The sequence below is a fragment of the Oncorhynchus kisutch genome, linkage group LG10 (assembly GCF_002021735.2).
Source record: "Oncorhynchus kisutch isolate 150728-3 linkage group LG10, Okis_V2, whole genome shotgun sequence".
Classification (NCBI taxonomy): Eukaryota; Metazoa; Chordata; class Actinopteri; order Salmoniformes; family Salmonidae; genus Oncorhynchus; species Oncorhynchus kisutch.
Genome location: NC_034183.2, coordinates 18,462,147 through 18,482,753, shown reverse-complemented (window position 1 = coordinate 18,482,753; position 20,607 = coordinate 18,462,147). Strand labels below are relative to the sequence as shown.

The window sequence follows — 20,607 nt, the reverse complement described above, 5'->3', positions numbered from 1 at the left end:
TGAGATTGGATAGTTTCTGCTCTGTGGGAGTCAGTTTACCATGAGTACAGAGAGCACAACAGATAGGTCCTCCTCCCCTCCCCCTTTCCTTCTGCAGAGATAGACTCAAAATACAGGCATCCAGCCAACGCTATCAATCTATCCCCTGCTACCTTCAGCCCCTTTCATTGGAGCAATGCTTTCAAGGGGTACGGAAATATGAATCATTGCCCAAATACATGAGGTTTATTCTCTAAACACACATGTTGTGGACCAAACGCTTTTTTATGTCTGGTTAATGACATTCTCTCAAGGGATTGTCTTGATCCTGTAACAAGTTGCAGTGATGGGAGGGGCTAGCGTTTGAAGTGTTGTCGGTCTTGGCCTAGTTTCTTGTGTGATCAGAACCCTATGCACCTCTGCCCTTCCCCCACAACCAATCCAAAGCCTCTACCATTACTCAGTCATTGACTGTTAGGGGCTCAGTGTAGTGAGCAGCTTGTCTCACTGCTGTGTGATATAACCTGGTGATGTGGTTTGCATGAGTGGCTTTCTATAGACTGAACAGAGAGGATGCTGGGGAGGAGGGCTGGATTTGAAAAAAGATGTAAGAGACTGGTGAGACAGGTAGCACCAAACCACAAAACATAAAGAGGAAAGGTACATGCTGCCATTTGTTCAGTGTAAAATGGAACAAAGAGAACATTGGCCCACAAGGCTTTTTTCCTTGTTCTCCCAGGAGTGGTGAATCCCCCTTTGTTTATTTGTTTCTGTTCTTTACATCATTAATTTGATAAATACATCTAATATTGCATTATTTGTACACTTAGTACACAATTATTACTTACATGAATTGGTCTATATTCAAAGATTTGTATACATTTGAATATTTATACATGTGCCCAAATATATGACCGATTAGCACCAATGTGCAAAATATATGCTAATTTTTCTACGTGCATCTGGGGTTAATTACAGAGAGGAGGCAGGGAATGGCTTGAAGGAAGTAATGAGGGCAAATATGTCAGTTTCTCGCTCCAAATACATTCTGTCTTGTCTATTGTACTATTAATGCATTTGAAGATTGTATATTAAATATACAGTATTTTGGTATCCATTTGTTCTTCCAGTGACAATGATATATGATTATCATGATCTGGGGCTGCCAGGCTACCATTCTGCGACCTGTTAATCATAAACAACCATTGCAATATGACGGATGGTTAAATGATGTGATTTTAAATCATACTTGTCTATTTCCCTGGCACACACATTATTGATACAACATTTACAGGTACACTTAACTCAAATCAATACTCCATTTTATGTTTCAAATTCTATACAATGCCCCTTCCACTCCACCTTTATTTCTTGGAGTTCACTATCCACTCCAATTTTCTATGAATTCATGTCTTTGATCCTTTAGTTAAAGGTTTTCAGACAAAAAAAATGACCCCCCCCCCCCCCCCTTCACTCTGGCTGCCCTTGTACATGCTCTCCATGTCAGGCCCAGCTGTTAATACAAACTACTTGGAGAGCTTACAAGCCTCATTGCTAACACTGACAACAGCACTATTCTTACCCAGGGCCCAATAGTGGAAAAATATATTTTTTCTTCTGCCAATTCCTTTTCAAACAGATGTTTCCATCTGTTCAAATTTTTATTTTTGATGAATAGATACCTTAATTCCGGATTTTTCAAGTGGCTGTCAGATAAGTGAATCAGATGTCCTTTTTTGACAGTAGGGATAATTTTCTGTGTTTTTTCTCCCTGCCTTCCGTCAATGTGTTCAGTGTGTTAGTAAAGGTATTTATGGCCCATATGTGCATTTGTAGGCAATAACCCCATTACATTCCACAGATGGTCCCTGGGACTAATTAATGCACTGTGCTGCCGAGACTCTCCTACCCAGGGGACACCGTGATTATTTACCTATATATTCTATTGGCAGCCAATCCCTCTCTCTCTCCTGGCTATCCTAAGTGAATGGACAGTTAGATATTTAGTTGATGCTTTTAATCATTTCCATACAAAATCTTTGCTTTCCAACTGTAAACTTTGGCCACAACTTGAACCACAAACACAAATGGTTGTCATCATCCTCATCATAAACATCATCATCACATGTTTATCTACCCATTAGCCAGTCTGAACTTGATGTTGGTCATTGCATTCCTTATCGCATCCTTGCCTCATGGTTGATCTAAAGGGTTTGTAGTTTCTACACGCAATGCTCTCCAACCCTGCTCCTGGAGAGCTACCCTACTGTTTCGCTCCAACCCCAGTTGTAACTGACCTGACTCAGCGTATCAACCGGCTAAATATTAGAATCAGGTGTGCTAGATTAGGGTTGGAGCAAAAACCTACAGAATGGTAGCTTTCCAGGAGCAGGGTTGGAGAACCCTGTATGACAAGGTTTAAGGCGGAGCCTCTGACATTAGTTATAAAGCAGCCATTAGAATAACATAAGACCAGCTGGAGGTGGTCAGCTGGTCTCAACACATAGGACATGCTATAAGAAACATATAAGCTGATTAAAACATATATTTCCAATAGTGTGTGATGCGCTTAGAGTTTACATATATATTGCCCTTCAGTGTAAAAACATTTTGTTTTGTTTTATTAGGGGAAGTGAGGTTGATTTAAAGTCATTGACATTCCAAAACGGTGTATCTTTTGTGGTAATTTATAGAAAGATATAATCTAACTACCTAGCTATTAAATCATATCTTTTTTTTTCTTAACCTCTTAATCACCAAAACCTAGACTTCAATATATGCCTCTTCGTCTCTCAACACATGCTCTCTCTCTCTCTCTCTCTGTCTCTCTCGTGCTCTCTCTGCAGCCAGACCTCCTCCCCTCCCCCCACATTCATGCTCTGTTAAAATCCTGTACTCTGTGATCCCATACTCTTTTCTTTCCCTCCTCTCTCAGTGGAGAAGCCCAAGGAAGTTTAGTTTTATGGTTAAGGTTAAGATTTTGTCAATAAATATTGTGTCCACAGTGAAAATAGCACGTAATCAATCAACATTATTTAGTGTCTAGAGAGTTTTCTCTGTTCATATCACCAGGTCAAGAAAAACTCAGGCCCAATAATAACATAGTTATCTATTATCTTTAAAAAATATATTATTCATTGATTGGCAAACATTTAGTAAAAACGGGATAGATAGGCTTATCAATGGTGTGAGCAGTTTTAAGGTGAGAATTGAGAGGGAAACAATTGCTTAGGTAAGAAAATTGTAAAAAGAAAAATGGTTAAAGTCTAACGTTGTAGTACTGTTAGACATGTGGTGTCTATCTGACCTTAAAAAAGAAAGACAAAAATTATAATAATGTAGAAACAGCCTATTACTCTGAGAAAGCATTGCAATACACCCACAATAATATATGGTAAATATGTGTGTGACCAATATAATTTTATTTGATTAAAGGCTAGATCATAAGGTCTGACATTACAATTTGGTGATGTCCACTCTATTGCTACTACGGTGCACATAGCCTATAAACCAATACAACTAAGTATAGTGTGTGGTTGACATAGGCAATGAATGTTATTTATTTGACCATTTCACCCATCCGCTTAGAGTAGGCTAGGGCTACGCTTTCAAAATGTAGAGCGAGAAAAAAACGATAACCACAGCATTAAAATGATGTCAGAGTTTACACTGTAGCCCCCCTCACAGCCTTCATTATCACACAGCAAAAGCAAGCGTCAAGAAGAGGGAGGTTCCAAAATGTATTTCCGGTCGGCTATTGGCTTCTGTGTCTGGTTGTCACTCATACCTGCTTTTCTATTGGCTATGCTCTTACGGATTTATCAATCCATCTCGGGAAACTGCTGTGTAATCACAGTGAACTTTCATACAATAACCTTCCGCTGAAAGGCGTAGTCCTTTAGGTCTCTTTTATTTTGAAGAGAACACCATGAACTGTTGACCAACGAACTAACATATGCGGTTGTTACATCAATGTAGATCGTTATATCTAATCTTTTTTATTGTCCTATGAGCAAATAGGTTGTCTTTCTATAGGCGTTTGAAATCGGACACCGCTGGCGTTGGGGCCCTCATTTCATGCGTAGGGATACGTTGTTGCTTTTGACAATGTGGACGGAGGTGGTTAAGATGTCTACTAGAAGAATGAAATCATCTTAATTGTAACAACAAAAAGGAAGACGTGAGATTAATAACTAGATATTGTTTGGATTCGGACTGGTTACATTGTACTAATGATGTGAGTAGTGTAACAGAGCAAGGTTCAAGAGGAATAAGGAAGACATCTACAGCGATCCAATGTGTTTCACGCGCTGAGGTTGAAATTCTCTTGAAGTTTTATGTTTTTTCCCCCTGCGATACTCAGCCTTTCTTTTTACTGTTGGATGCCAGACATTTGAAGATTAAAGGTAAAAATGTTTCTGTTTCACACTCGCATATAGTCGTTTAAATGCACGAATTCATTGTACCTAATGTAGGCCAATTGTAGGACGAATGACTCTACAATTATCAAAAGTTTTGGGAATGTGTGGTTGGAGCAGGGGGGTGTAAGTTTTTGTCTGGTTTCTAGTAAGGTGGCGAGTTCAGCCATCAAGTGTGTGATGGTCTCCGCACCAACCGTGTAGTGAGGGAAATTAGTCCTTTGTTCACCATAAATATATTGTAAGGTTATTCTAAATATGACTAATTTTGATGTGTTTGCCAGTCTCAATTTTCCAATTAAGAAGCCTGTTATGTGGTTATGACGAAAAACGAATTGACTGTATCCTAAATAATGTTGAGGGGCATTATAAACTTGTGCTTTCATTTGTTCACCCTGCCATTTTAAATGTTCATAACAAATGTAAAGCAAGTAACAAACCTTTCTATAACCAATAATACACAAAACCACCAACCCTTAATTTTAATGAAAGTGGTTAAGCGGCTGTTCACAGGCTAGACTTTAATTTATTTTATTGCACATTTGGCAGGAAATTCCTTATGCTCCCACCATCTCTCTGAACGAACTCAAATGCAAACTAACCTTGAGTTGTATTTTGTAATATTTCAAAAGAAGCAACATATTTATTGCATAATTTCAAGGTCTTTCGCAGTTATTCAGAGGCCACTTTTTTTCAGTATCTTTCAGAAGCCCTTTTCATAAAGGTAATTCATTATTTTAAACTTTGTGTAGCTGGATATTCCACTACATAGAGCATTTTGAACCTGAATATCCTCCGGCTGAAAAGCATCCCTTTTCAGTATAGCTATATAGGACCTAGATGTGGCCTGTTATCATTGGAAACGGATAGCTGACTGTTTAGAAGAGTTGATAATCTGGAATAAATATGTACGTTGTTTCAGTATTGGAAACTACGCGGAACAATGTGGGGTAAAATGTATTGTAACGAACTATCGTTGGACTGAGCAGATTTGTTTTTAAAACATTTGATCATGATGTCCACACTGCTTGCTTCGATTTCTGTCGATGTTACATTCTGGTTGGCTACATTGACATTATATTCTGTTTCTAAGAAGCAACAGTTGAATTAAATTTATTGAAACTCAAACATAAGCAATTTGTTATGATGATAATAACACAACTATCCAAAGCTCACATTCTACTTACTAGTTGGTGATTTGGCTTCAATTTGCTCTTATATTTTGTGAAAGTACATTATCCCAATGGATTTTATTTTGCTGTTAGATCTCAAATATTTGAGGACTATTAGGTCCGTTTTATCGAACGTGTGTATATATCTATATTTAATCATTTTTAGAAAAACGTGTTCCCTTTAGAAATACATTCTATAGGCCTAGTTTTGCACTTGGAGGACTTCTTTCCTTGTCTGTCTCGCATGTGTACAAGGCAACCATAGACGTAATCTGTTGCAACCGAATATTGTTTGTACGGTCAGTAGCAAAATATGCAATTCTGCATTACAAAATGTGTGTATCCACAAAGTCCTTTTAACTATCAAGACATACCCACAACATTTTGGAACAGTAAATGTTTTTATGGTTTATGTTTGGCAAGGTTTGTGTATCCTTGGCCTACCACCTTATCTGAAAGTCTGGCAAAACAACATTAGGCTTATTTACGCTTGGGCCTAGTGTTCTATTAGGGCATTCAATTCGTTTTATTCAAGGTTAGGTTATGTAGGCCTAACCTGCCTTCACTTTCAATACAAAGGCCTATTCCTGATGGATCCTTTGCATGGTATATAGCCATTTGTATGGTCAAATTTGATCTCCCTTTTTCATCTTTTTTTACACAGGTATTCTCAGCCTTCAAAGAATATATTCAAGTTTCAATATGCTGAAGCATCATTTGCTGAAACTCCAAACACATAAATTCCTTGATCCCACAGTGTGGTCTTGGCTCTAAGGAACTAGGCCCTATGTGTGACAAATAAGAAGAAAGTAAGATTAGCTTTCATTTTGAAATGGATGTATTGTTACAAATCTGGTCTTTTACCTTTTACTTCTGAGAAGTTGCGTTTATTTTCTGGTTTAAGCCCCTATATTGTTGATTACAGCAAATTGCACTAGTAATGGATTACAAAGAATGTGGTAAAAGTACACCACCTGTTGGTGCCCTAGTGCTTCTTTCCAGTTGCACTGGCAGTGTTTTTGTGTGGCATGTACTGGTGCTGCTGAGCATCCAAGCTCTACCCTTTGTGCCTCAGGTGCATGTTGGAATGCAAAACACAAGGTAAATCCAGTATTCATGCCTATTTTTTATGTATTTTTTTCATTTGCCAAGGTTCCTCTGCGCTGACATATGGTAATTTGGTAATGACATGTTTGCATACATCCATTAGCTCTGCCTTTCACCTCTATTACCCAGTGCAAACAATGGTCCCAATTATGTCTAATTGTAAACCTAATATACTTTACTTTCATATAGAATTGGATGATTGACGTGCGTGTGATTTGTTGTGGAAGCATCAGAAAGGAAGACATGGTCTCAGAAGTGTGATTACTCTTGCTAAAGGTTGGATAAGGGATACAAAAATTAAACAAGCCTATATGTTTCACATAGAACGTCAGATTCTCTTCTTTGCAGCCTGTGTAGTGAGCCTCACTATTAGTAGCTTATTTGGTCATGCCCAAAGGAGTTGATGACATTCTCTGGTTGTTCTTTAGGTTGTAGTTGTTCATATGTTATTATTACCAATTAATTAATGCACTGGCCTAACTTTTAACTCTGTTACAACAAAATACTGTTTCCCATTTTTCCGGTCTATTGTTTGAACAACCGTGTCCCATATGCCAAAATAGCCTTGACTCCTCACCCACGTCTGACGACAATTATTACCATGAAAAAGTCAGAGGCGATCAGGCGGCAGTGTTAAGGTTGTAGGGCTTCTGGGAAATCATTTAGTAAGAGGGGAAGGATCTTTAACTATTAGTCTGGGTACTCAACTCTTTACTCATCTGTGTCCATAGATAGTGGTAGGTAAGGGTCAATGACAAGGCCGAAAAAGCAGTATGTTACCGTCTGTATGTTCACTCATTTTCACAAGTGATAGAACTCATGAATTCTTTAGTAATATCAGCCAGTAATATCTAGTGTGATATTTTTTTTCTCAGTCACATTCAATGTGTTTGTACTCTCTAGTCTGGTTCCATTAAAAGTCAGTCTATCCTATTTGCGAATCTCTCTCGTAGGGTTGTTAGAGACTGAGGGGCATGAACGAGCAGCCGCAGCAGAGAATGGCTGCAGTGGGAACACAAGACAAGGAACTCAACGACCTCCTGGATTTCAGTGCGGTAAGAGAGAGTGGTCTAGTGGTCTGGGGCCAGGTCATAAGGGCTACTGGGCTGGGCCGGGCCGGGTGGACGGTAGGGTGGACGAGAGAGATGAATGGGGAGGGACGGGCCCGTTACATCGCTCACCTCATGCTTTTTTTTATCCTTTAACTCCTGCATGGCAGAAGTAGCTTAATTTTTTTTTTGGGGGGGGGGGATCTGTTTTACCCCATCCCACATCAAAGTAAGGTCACCTGAATACAACAGAAGTCCAAGGTGTTTATTCATTGGGTTTTAAATCAGTCTTTGAACATGAGAGAACATCATCTGCAGTAAGGTTGATTTATGGTTTGTTCTGACCTGAATGCTGAAGATGTATTTAGACTAGATGCATTTGATTCCTATGTTTGCAGTTATGTTTATATTTTGCTCCGAGTTTGGTTTATCTTATTTTGTGCACAACCTTGCAATAGTTTGATTGCTGATAAGTTCCAGGACTTTTAAAGGGATACTCTTGAGTGGTTCTGGCACTCTCAAAGTATACACAGCTGAAAAACTTTACATCATATTCAACTCAATACATGCTGTGTGAAATGGGGTAGCCCTGTCATTTGTGTCTCTTGAATAGCAGGTCTTTATAAATGGTCAGATGAATGGGATTTTGGTTAGGATTTTTATCCACTTGCTGGCATCGGCCTGTTTTTTATTTTTTTCTTCCCCATTCATTTTTACCATATGATTTCTGTCTTGGGCTTTTGAGTTGACATTCATGTCAGTGTTTCTCTGAATAAATGTAATATCCTTAGTAAATCCATTGTTATGTAAAATTACCTTATCCATGGATTCAAGACCAGAAATTCTAATTAAGGTAACCGCTTGTCATCAGACTTGATGTCCCACATTAATTGATATCTCTCCACTAACCACAGCTTACTAATGTGATTTGCCCATGTATTTGATTTCCTCTCCATTATTTTAGCCTTATGATGTGTAACATTGGGAAATTCCATTGGTTCTGTTTCCTTTGTCAGTTAATGGGCCACTAGTGTGTGGAGCATCAACTATCATGCCCTCAATCAAGACCTTGGTTTGCTATGCACATAATTTGTGTAGCCACCACTCAAATCATAAACGCGTCCATGGTTCTATAAGTAGTAGCTAGGGAAGGAATCTAAACCCACTAGAGACAAAGGTGTGTGTGTGTGTGTGCCGTGCCGTGCTGTGCTATGCCAGGATTGGCTGAAAATGCTGCAGTATGGCTGTCGCTGGCCCAGATGCCAAAGAGGCAGAAACATACAGTGGCTCATGAGATGGCATGTTAAACAAGCCCCTGTAACCAGGGATTAGGATACATCACTCTTATCTGTGTCCAGCCCACATTTCATATCACAGATGATCTAGTTTTACTGTATGTTCAATGAAGGTGTATTTATGAATTTATTTCCCACCTCTTCTAGATGTTTGCACCACCTGTGGCTAATGGGAAGAACAGACCGACGACACTCGCTAGCAGTCAGTTTGGTGGATCAGGTAAGATTCTATTCTGAATGCAAGATCCTGTCATCCTGAGCCTTGAATATTCTGCAGGGCCATACTGTATTGTATGAAGCTTTAGTTTTTTATAAGGTCATTAAGTAATGGAGAATGGTTATGTAACAACAAAAATATTTTGGTTGGAAGTACTAGGGCAATGGTTAGTGCTTTGGTTCTATTGCACTATGCCTTCACCCATTCACTTGGTTATATAATTAAAGATGCTGTATATGGGGTGGCAGGTAGCCTATTGGTTAGAGCGTTGAACTAGTAACCGTAATGTTGCAAAATCCCTGAGCTGACAAGGTAAAAATCTAATTCTGCCCCTGAACAAGGCAGTTCTTAACTGACTAGCCTAGTAAAATAAAAATATAGATTTTTTGGGATTGACCTCTTACATCCTCTGTGTGCGGACACTATTTCATCACCTTTTAGTGCTGGTAGTAAGTTGGCCAGATCTAGTTACTTTGATCCGAGTTCTCCTCTGAAAACGTGAGTGCCTGCTCTGTCCCTCCATGTGTTCACATTTCCCCTCTTTGATCTAACCAAGATTATTCATCTGTGCTGAAGCTTCAGGACACTGTTGGTGCCTTTGAGCGCTGTGTTGTTGGATGACACTTAAGAGAAAAGCTTTCTGGAGTTCAGCAGAATGTCTTCATTTATGGTTGTTGAACGAGACCCATCTTTTTTTTGATGGGGTGATGAACAAGCTATCTTGGTAACCTTTTTAATTGATGGCAATATCTCAATTTAGGAAATGAGATCTATATATTTTATTTTCATTGCATCTTTTTCTAGCACCAATATACAAAAACTTGCTTGTATTTTCCTACCTTAAACACCTGAAACCCCTGTGTAAGCTAGTAGCTTTTGCTGAATGTTATTAGTAAGTCATGTTCCTTCCCACTGTCACCCTGCCAACCTGCAGTGTGAAATGGAGTCACACTGCGCGGCCCCCAGAGTGAAAACTCCGCCACAGAGGAACAAAGACCGAAAAGGGCTTATGGACTTGAAACGACTCCCCCACCCCGAAGTGTAAAACACTCCTCCCCCAACTCCGCACAGGACTTTTCCCCCCACTGGTTCACAGGAAATGGCTTGAGCCTGAGACAATGCCCCTCACCCCCAGCTCTGGGGCACTTAACTGGCCCAGCATGGAGCGCTGGCTAGAGTAGGAGCCCTCTGAATGGGGATCAGTGGCAGGACTCAGTGTTTGTTTCTATTACAGCAGGCAATTACTTAGCAGTGAGGAGTTAATTCCTGCCCCCGTCCTAAGTGTGCCCCTTGGTCATTGACACCATTCGAATGTGATACGTCATGCTGTCACATTTAACTTTCAGAGAACTCCAGGTATCTCGTAATAGCATTTGAGTGCCACAGCACAAACCTCCATAGATGCCAACCTCTAGAGAATCTATATCAGATTGAGACAAGCCTATCAATCCATGGAGCAAAATCAGGGTGTCCATAAATAACAATTCAGGCTTGTGTGTAAGCTACAAAGTATTGTGCTTTGATGTTTTTATCAGTCATGGAATTAAAAGTGCTGAAAACATGTTGGCTCACTATTTAAAAAGATGAATAACAAGTTGTAGGATGAAAAAGTAGTTTTGTTGCAGTTACAGCTGACTAGCGTTAGTTAATGCTACCTAGTCCAAAAAATTACAAATTGGAGTCACTGGCAATTTTTTTTTCCATCCCTCAATCCCCTTGTTATAAAATCAAATATAAAGTGCCTTCAGAAAGTATTCATACACCTTGACTTATTCCATATTTGTTACAGCCTGATTTTCTCACCCATTTACACACAATACCCCACATTTATTGAAAATAAAATACAGAAATATCTCATTTACATACAGTACCAGTCAAAAGTTTGGACACACACCCATTCAAGGGTTTTTCTTTTTACTATTTTCTACATTGTAGAATAATAGTGAAGACATAAGCTATGAAATATCACATATGGAATAATTTAGTAACAAAGTGTTAAACAAATCAAATTATATTTCATATTCTTCAAAGAATCCACCCTTTGCCTTGATGACAGCTTTGTGAACTCTTGGCATTCTCTCAACCAGCTTCACCTGGAATGCTTTTCCTTCACTCTGCGCTCCAATTTATCCTAAACCATCTCAATTAGCCCTTACGCAGCATGGAGGTGTGTTGAGTCATTGTCCTGTTGAAAACAAATGATAGTCCCACTAAGCGCAAACCATATGGGATGGCGTATCGCTGCAGAATGCTGTGGTATCCATGCTTTTGAAGTGTGCCTTGATTTCTAAATAAATCAGTGTCACCAGTAAAGCACCATCATACCACCACCTCCTCCATGCTTGACGGTGGATCATCCGTTCACCTTCTCTGTGTCTCAAAGACACAGCGGTTGGAACCAAGAATCTCAAATTTGGACTCATTAGACCAAAGGACAGATTTCCACCGGTCCAATGTCCATTGCTCGTGTTTCTTGGCTCAAGCAAGTCTCTTCTTATTGGTGTCCTTTAGTAGTGGTTTCTTTGCAGCAATTTGACCATGAAGGCCTGATTTCACGTAGTCTCCTCTGAACAGTTGATGTTGAGATGTCTGTTACTTGAACTCTGAAGCATTTATTTGGGCTGCATTTTCTGAGGCTGTTAACTCTTATTGAACTCATCCTCTGCAGTAGAGGTAACTCTGGGTCTTCCTTTCCTGTGGCGGTCCTCATGAGAGCCAGTTTCATCATAGCGCTTGATGGTTTTTGAGACCGCACTTGTAAAAAAACGTTCAAAGTTCTTAATTTTCCACATTGACTGACCTTCATGTCTTAAAGGTTAAAGTAATGATGGACTGTCATTTCTCTTTGCTTATTTGAGCTGTTCTTGCCATAATATGGACTTGGTCTTTTCCCAAATATGGCTATCATCTTTATACCACCCCTACCTTGTCACAACACAACTGATTGGCTCAAATGCATTAAAAAGGAAAGAAATTCCACAAATGAACTTTTAACAAGGCACACCTGTTAATTGAAATGCGTTCCAGGTGACTACCTCATGAAGCTGGTTGAGAGAATTCCAAGAGTGTGCAAAGCTGTCATCAAGGTAAAGGCTGGCTACTTTGAAGAATCTCAAATATATTTTGATTTGTTTAATACTTGTTTGTTTACTACATTATTCCCTATGTGTTGTTTTGATGTATTCATTATTATTCTACAATGTAGTAAAAATAAACAAAAACCCTTGAATGAGAGTAGGTGTGTCCAAACTTTGGCTGATACTGTATATATTCCCACCCCTGAGTCAATACTTTGTAGAAGCACCATGGGCAGCGATTACAGCGGAGTCTTTCTGGGTAGGTTTAAGTGCTTTCCACACCTGGATTGTGCAACATTTGCCCATTCTTTTCAAAATTCTTCAAGCTTTGTCAAATTGTTTGTTGATCATTGCTAGACATCATTTTCAGATTTTTGCCATGGATTTTCAAGTAGATTGAAGTCCAAACTAACTCGGCAACTCGGGAATAGTCACTGTCTTGGTAAGCAACTCCTGTGTAGATTTGGCCTTGTGTTTTAGGTTATTGTCCTACTGAAAGGTGAATTAATCTCCCATAATCTGGTAGAAAGCAGACTGATCCAGGTTTTGCCTGTGTTTAGTGACTCCCCAGTCCTTAACAATTACAAGCATACCCATAACATGATGCAGCCACCACTATGCTTGAAAATATGGAGAGTGGTGCTCAGTGATATGTTTTGGGCAAATCCAACAACTCTTTGTATTCAGGACATAAAATTATTTTTGGAATATTTTTATTCGGTACAGGCTCCTTTTCTGTCTGTCGGTTAGGTTAGTATTATATAGTAACTATGTCTCCTATCACAGCCATTAAACTCTGGAACATGTTTTAAAGTCACCTTTGGCCTCATGGTGAAATCCTTGAGCGGTTTCCTTCCTCTCCGGCAACTGAGTAAGGAAGGATGCCTCTGTCTTTGCGGTGACTGGGTGCATTGATACACCATTCAAAATGTAATTAATAACTTCACCATGTTCAGTGGGATATTCATGGTCAGCGTTTTTTAACGAATATACCAATATGTGCCCTTTGCGAGGCATTGAAAAACCTTGCTGGTATTTGTTGTTGAATCTGTTTGAAATTCACTGCTTGACTGAGGGAACTGTGGGTTAGAGATGTCATTAAAAAAAAAAATGTTATAAACACTATTGCACATGAGTGAGTCCATGCAACTTATTATGCAACTTAAGCACATTTTTTCTCCTGAACATATTTAAGCTTACCATAATTAAGGGGTTGAATACTTATTGACTCAAGACATTTGTGTAAAAAAAAATAAAAAAATAAACATTATTCCACTGACATTATGGGGTATTTTGTATAGGCCAGTGTCAAAACATTTAAATGTAATGCATTTTTAAATTCAGTATCTAACACAACAAAATGTGAAAGTCAAGGGGTGGGATACTTTCTGAAGGCACTCTACAAAGGGGAGTAGCCTCAATACAGGGATAAAATTACAAACTTTAGCAGTTTTACATCAGTTTTTCCTCCAGACAGTGGACTTCTATTGAAGTAGGCAATGTTTGTGATTCATGTTAACTTTTTCCCCATGATATTTCCCCACCTCTTCCACTTTGTCCTGAAATGACAACTTGATTTGATTTATTAGGATATGTAGAGCCGGGCCTACACACAATACCTTAATGTCAAAGTGGGATGTTTTTAGAAATGTTAACAAATGTAATACATTTTTTTTAACCTGAATTGTCTTGAGGTATTCAACCTCTTTGTTATGGCAAGCCTAAATAAGTTCAGGAGGGAAAATTTGCTTAACAAGTCTCATAAGTTGCATGGAGTCACTTGTGTGCACTGTGTGATCCCATTTTATGATAGGATCACAGGGCCATAACAAAGAGCAGCCTGTTTTGTTCTTTATTGTTCTCCTGGTAACTTGTGTCAACTTCCTGTTTGCCTGGGCCAACTGTATCCCGTGACATCATGGCTTCAGTGTGCCTCTACTAGTAGATGACCCAGCGCGGGAAAGGCAAAAGCAGAGCTATTCACCAACACAAAAGTACTCAGAGGGGTACTAATTGCAAAGGGAGGCGTCCCCTATCAGGCGTCCCCTCACTCACCTCTGCAGCTGCTGGCCCCCGTCACCCAGCCACCCACCCAGGACAGCCCCCCCCCAACCACAACAAACAACCCCCGTTCACACGCACAGACAAATGCTCGTGCACACACCCCCACACAAATATTTTTTCAGATGATTGTCATGGGGTGTTCTGATATGCCCTATACTGCTGACACTAGAAAATGGCTGCTCTACTAGGTCTATATCTTGTTGATAAGACCTACGCAAAAAATGATCCAGGCTGCCTTTTGGAGGCATATTAGATTTTACCATGTGAAGGTTTTGTTCCTCAAAATATGATTATTTCTTCAGTGGCTGGCTGCTCCTGTGCAGTGTTAGAATTGCCCTCATGACCTTCACTAGATTCTCATTATCAGGTCATAAAGTTGAGGCACAACGTTTCAACAGGTAGAAAGTGAGAATAAAATGCAATCACATTTATAACAGCATTACACAAACAATTAAATATATATTTTCAAAAGAATGACGAGTGAACTTGGAACAATGAAGTCTGTCCTCTCCTCTCACACCGCTGTCCTTCTCTCCTCCCTGTGCCTTTTACTCCCTCTGTTCCTCCAGTCGTTCACCCATGTCCCTCTCTCCTCCACTTGTCTTGTCTGTTTCTCCTCCCCCCTGTCCCCCCTGTCCTCCTTTCCTTCAGTCCTTTACCCCTGTCCTCCCTTCCTACATTGTGGCAGTAGGCTCAGTGTTTGGCTCCCACTTCTTAACATGGCTGGCTGTGTCATTGTCATCTCAGCAGCTCCCCACCTTGTTTAATTGCCTTTGAGTTAATTACTCCACAAAGTGTGAACAATGTTGTCTGAGTTGTCCTCAGTAAGGCGATTCTATCTCACACTATCCACTCGTCAAATGGAGGCCTTTAAAAAAATTGTAATTGTTACATTTTACCCCCTTTTTCTCCCCAATTTCGTGGTATCCAATTGTTAGTAATTACGATCTTGTCTCATCGCTACAACTCCCGTACTGGGTCGGGAGAGACTAAGGTCGAAAGCCATGTGTCCTCCGAAACACAACCCAACCAAGTCGCACTGCTTCTTAACACATTGCGCATCCAACCCGGAAGCCTCCAATGTGTCGGAGGAAACACCGTGCACCTGGCTACCTTGGTTAGCGTGCACTGCGCCCGGCCCGCCACGGGAGTCGCTGGTGCGCGACGAGACCAGGATATTCCTACCGGCCAGACCCTCCCTAACCCGGACGATGCTAGGCCAATGGACCTCCCGGTCGCGGCCGGCTGCGACAGAGCCTGGGCGCGAACCCAGGGTCTCTGGTGGCACAGCTAGCGCTGCGATGCAGTGCCGCAGGTCTAGGTGGGCACCAAATACTATTATTGAGTGGCTGCTGGACCAAAGCCATTGTAGACACTGGATAATGGAAAAGCTTGTTTTATAGACCTGGGGTTCCTCTTATTTGATCGTGTCTCAGTGTTGAGTAAACTAACTCTGCCAGTAAGGCTGTTTTAGATTAAGTGGTGTCCATGCAAAGCCTGTCTTACATATTTCGTTGTCCATCACTCCTGTGTGCTGTTGTGACTATATGTAGCTGTGTTAGGAGTGTGGCCTTTCAGCCCACTGACAGTGACTGAGTAAGGCTGATCTTTGGAGGTCCTGCTCTCCTGCTTCTCCATGCCAGTGGCATCAGCTCCATAGATCATGGCTGTCATAGCGTGTGTAGGTGCTTGCACCACTCTGTTAGCCTAATCAGTCATTTTCACTCGTCAGTCGCTCATCTCACCCAGACCCTCTCTCCCTCCCTCCCTCCCTCTCCACACTCTCCTTCTCAAGCACACATTTTTTTAATTAGGCAAAAATCAAAGGAGAAATATGAATATTCATAAGGCAACTACATTAATATGCACAATTATGCAAATTAGTATGCAATTAAGCCCTGTGTCTCCAGAGAGGCTTGGTAGCATTAACGGATAAGACTATGGGAGAAGGGGGTATTTGGAATTTCTGCTCCGCCAATCTTTAGAATCCTTGTTTTTCCTATGCCACAGCCACCACTTGTGAAATAATTTAACATATTCATATACGTTTTGTGTACTGAATATGTATGTTATTGGTTGTTTTATGGCTTAGCGTATGATGGCATCTGCAAAACTGCTGTGGAATGAATTTCAATGAGAAGCTGGACAATGACACATTCTGTTTTATAGTTTGCTTTCTCAGCTAATCAGTGAAATGACCCCTCTATTAGACTGGTGATTTTCACTTTGATGTTTTCACATGGATATGTATGGAATCGTTCCTCAAAGGGATAGTTCACCCAAATGTACAAATACATATTGATTTCCTTAACCTACCTTAAATAGTCTCTGCCTAGATCTTTGGGATTGTTTACATTGTTTGTGGAAAACTGTCTATGGACAAGGTATGACAGCAATCCATGCTTTTATTTAGTTTCCCTGGCACTGTTTCCACATGCTAACATTTTAGCATTTGTGGCACAAATCCCTTTCAAGTCATGGGACCGATATTAACATTTTTTTGTGCATCATGTTCAAAACCTCTAAGTGACTGAGCTTCACAGTCAATTTTGAATACTTTCGGATTATTTGGAAATGAGGTGCTAAAAATGCTAATATCGGTCCCCTGACCTGAATGGGATTTGTGCCACAAATGTGAAAACGTTTGTATGTAGAAACTGTGCCAGGGGACCGATATTGCATGGATTTCCATCATACCTTGTCTCTGGACTGCTTACAAGTTGAAGAAACCAATGCCATGTTGTAAATTGGGTTAACTATCCCTTTAATGCAACAATGGCAGATTCTCTTAAAGATGACCTGTTGTCCCAGTTGCTTTGCCTTTTAAACCAGTTAACTCTAGTGAATGACATACATTGGCTCAGGGCCCTGCACTGTGGACAAGTTCACCTGAGTGATGGGTGCTAGCTTGTATTATGGCTACATGCCTACAGATAGGTTTGCGCTATAGGACCCTACCCCTAACTTCACTGTTGGTCGACGGTATTGCCCTGCTGCCACTCGATCCCACTGCTGACACCAAATGAACACTTGCGCTAGTACTAGGAAGGAGGAACATTCCCACAGTCATTGTAACTTGCTGGTCTTAGTATAATTTGTCCGGATCTAATAGTTTAATGGAAGTTGTCTCTTCCATGGTCCACCCAACCTAATGTGTGTTTTTAAAGCTGTCTATCTATACCAGTCAGTGAGTAACCCCGCACTTTTCTCATCCAGCTCTGGATGAGCGCAGTAGCTCTGGATCCTGGGGCCCTGGAGAACAGAACAGCCCCTCCTTCAACCAAGGACGGGTAAGCATTACCAGGGACTCCTCACAGGCTCTCAAACTCTCTCACTCATACACGATAACAGCTCAGTGTGTTGGCAAACTTTAGATTCAGACTGGTAGTTTTTACTTTGTACCTAATGTCTTGGATCAGTGTCAGGTGTTGGCAGGCTCTGCACTAAACTTTACATCTGTGGAAGCCCAACGATAATTGCAGCTTCACAGCCACGGTAACTGTCTTGGCTCATTTCGGTGTAAATTTCAGGAACGGGGTATAGGGGGTGAAGATTGGATGCAGCAAACTGTGATTACTGATTACCACAACTTGATTATTAAGACATTTCTAGAGCCTGCATGACAGTTTCCTGAGCTCGCATGACAGTTAACAGACTGGGATGAACCAGTGTACTGGTCATGGCATGGAAGGACTTCAGTGAACTCTGCTGACTTGGACTCCAGTCCTCATCATGTGTTCTTCCTGTTTTCCCACAGGGCTACGGAGATGGCTCCCACTACAATGAGCATGAGGGCCTGTCATCTCCCTTCCTCAGTTCAGGAATCGGAGGTAGGCTACACTCAGTCTGCTGGCTTGTCTCTTTGTCTATCACTGTTGTAAGGAAGTGGTTCCCAACCTTTTTCAGTTACTGAATTTTGCTCTGCCCGGATACCCCTGAAGTTACCCCCTCGTGCATTTTGACCAGTAGGGCTGTGGTCTCATAAGTCTTCAAGTACCCCCTGTGGATAGGCCAAGTACCACCAGGGGTCCTAATACCTCTGGTTGGGATCCACTGTTGTAATGGGGATAGGTTGTAAATAAGTAGCGGAGGTTACTGTTGGTGTGTACATATTTTGTTATGACCATTAAATTGTTATCTGAGTGTCAAAGTGCCAGAAACTGTGTGTGTGTAATATGTATTTAGTGGGTGCTGGGGATGTTAAGAGCACTGAAGCAGAAATGCTCCCTTGGGGTTTGTCTGGCTAGCAGCTGAGCGCTCTGAAAGGGGGAGCCCGCTTTTATCACTACTTTTGTATTTGAAATGGCTACTAAGAATTTTTCACTTTGTCATTTTGAAAAATTACTCTGAATACCCAATGTGTAACTTCCATTCCATAAGGAACCTGCTAATTGTACATTTTGTCTTGCAGGTAAAAATGAGAGGGTACCATACTCTTCGTTTGGAGGCCAGGTAGGAGTACTGCTGACCCCTTTGCTTAGACCCTGTTATGATCATAGTTTAGGTTGCCCACATAACCAATTTCTAACTTGATTTGAGCAAAATTCCTAGTCAGGTTTCAGTATAAGGAAGACCCTGTTTTCTCACTTCTCCTTTCATCCGAAACACATTGAATTAGAGCGTTCTGGATTTCCCAGAACTGTGCATTCATGTGTTTTTGTATGCATTCCTGCATGTGTTGTTTGTTAACCCCTTGCTCTTTGTGTTCTGCCAGCCTGGCTTCCTACCCAGTGACATCGCCATGCCCAGTCCAGATTCCATGTCCCCCTCTGGGCTAAAGTCTGCCTCTCAGTTCTACCCCGGATCGTACCCCAACAACCCCAGGAGGAGGCCTCCCGATGGCCAGCTAGGTAAGAGAGATGGATTCGGGAAAAGCTTTTCTTTGTAGAAATGTTTTTCAGGCACTTGCCTTTTTATGTCAGATTATAGAACAAGTTGTCTCAGCCAAATATATGTGTAGCTTTAACCTTTTTAACTGGGTGAAAAACGCTAAGAATACACAATAATACCATTTAATATGGTCAAATAATATTTTATTTTCAAACAAGACACTAAGGGCTCTAATTTAATAAACCTAACACTGACAAATATTAGTGCTGGCGGTAGCGCTATATGTCTGGGGTGTGCCAGAAATATTTGTGCTATTTTGACAGCAGGAATTATGAGCGCATTAACTGGCGGTGCTGCGAAAGGACTGGGTTTTGATGAATAAATTAATTGTAGGTGTGACAAGGGCTTGGCCACTCACTGGCCAATTAACGTGTTTCATGGCTTAATACTGCATGCCATTGTCTCAAATTCTGTAGGTTATTGATGGTCTTTGCGTTGTCGGGCAGGAATATTCTCATCCTAGCCCCTTGATTGATGCTACAGTTTATTAAGTAGCATAGGCTACAGAAACTGGTAATACCTGTAAATAAAACATTCAGTGTTTGAAGTGTTGACAACATTGTAATTGACTTCAACGAGTATAGGCCTACATATCTTTATGCATCGCTCTTCTTTCTTCTCAAACAAAAAATACTAGGCTTCTGTAAATTATATTGTGTGAGGCACGTTCTCAATAAGCAAGATACATCCTTGGCCTACCGTTGATATGGCGTTATAGGACTGAATACGTTTGGAAATGTGCTTCTTTGGTAACTAGACAAGTGGTGCTCTTTGGAAATGAGGATGGATACAACCTGAATGGAGTATTCACTGCAGGTAGGTCTATGTGAATAATGCAAAAGCATCACGAGTAAACGTTTTAGTAACCTTTTATGGATAGGCTACTTGGCTAATGCATGGCCAGGAAAAACACCTGGTGAATTGCTTTTGAAACAGCTGATTCTAATTCTAGTAGGGTAAGGGTTTCCTACTTTGTGCTTGTTTTGTTATCAAATGGAAGAGAAAACAAGCAATTGTTACAGGAAAATAACTTGAAAGTTTCTAAATAGAATGGTCACCGGCATCATCTCAGCTCTCATTCCATTATGGGCATATGGACATGTAGCCTACATTGAGTGTTTTTTCAAGTTTTTTTTACACACATCCAAAATAATAACAGGCGCTGGATAAAATAACGTACATAGATACAAAGGGGATGTCTGCTCACTGTTTTTCTGCTTCAGAACATGTTCTTTTAATAAAGCTTTGGTGATTGACATTTATTTCAAAGTGGTATCACGAGCTTAACCCTTTATCGATAGTCTTGACTACTTGGTGAATGCATTGGGACAGAAAAAAA

At 40.6% G+C, this 20,607-nt stretch overlaps 1 protein-coding gene across 8 annotated transcripts in view; it reads left to right on the top strand.

The window, feature by feature from the left end:
- Positions 1–3,859: 3,859 nt before the first annotated feature.
- LOC109897849 (transcription factor E2-alpha) overlaps positions 3,860–20,607 on the top strand; it is a 31,585-nt gene continuing 14,837 nt past the window's right edge. For 3 of the 8 annotated variants that reach the window (XM_031833243.1, XM_020492462.2, XM_020492461.2), the window contains exons 1-7: positions 3,862–4,385; positions 7,630–7,731; positions 9,168–9,240; positions 17,595–17,668; positions 18,136–18,208; positions 18,790–18,830; positions 19,093–19,228. In XM_031833243.1, coding sequence (XP_031689103.1) covers positions 7,651–7,731; positions 9,168–9,240; positions 17,595–17,668; positions 18,136–18,208; positions 18,790–18,830; positions 19,093–19,228 — 478 coding nt within the window. In that variant the 5' untranslated portion in view covers positions 3,862–4,385; positions 7,630–7,650. Of the gene's footprint in view, positions 4,386–7,629; positions 7,732–9,167; positions 9,241–17,594; positions 17,669–18,135; positions 18,209–18,789; positions 18,831–19,092; positions 19,229–20,607 lie in introns of all 8 variants that reach the window. The other 5 variants (XM_020492460.2, XM_020492463.2, XR_004211171.1 and 2 more) reach the window with 4 other exon arrangements.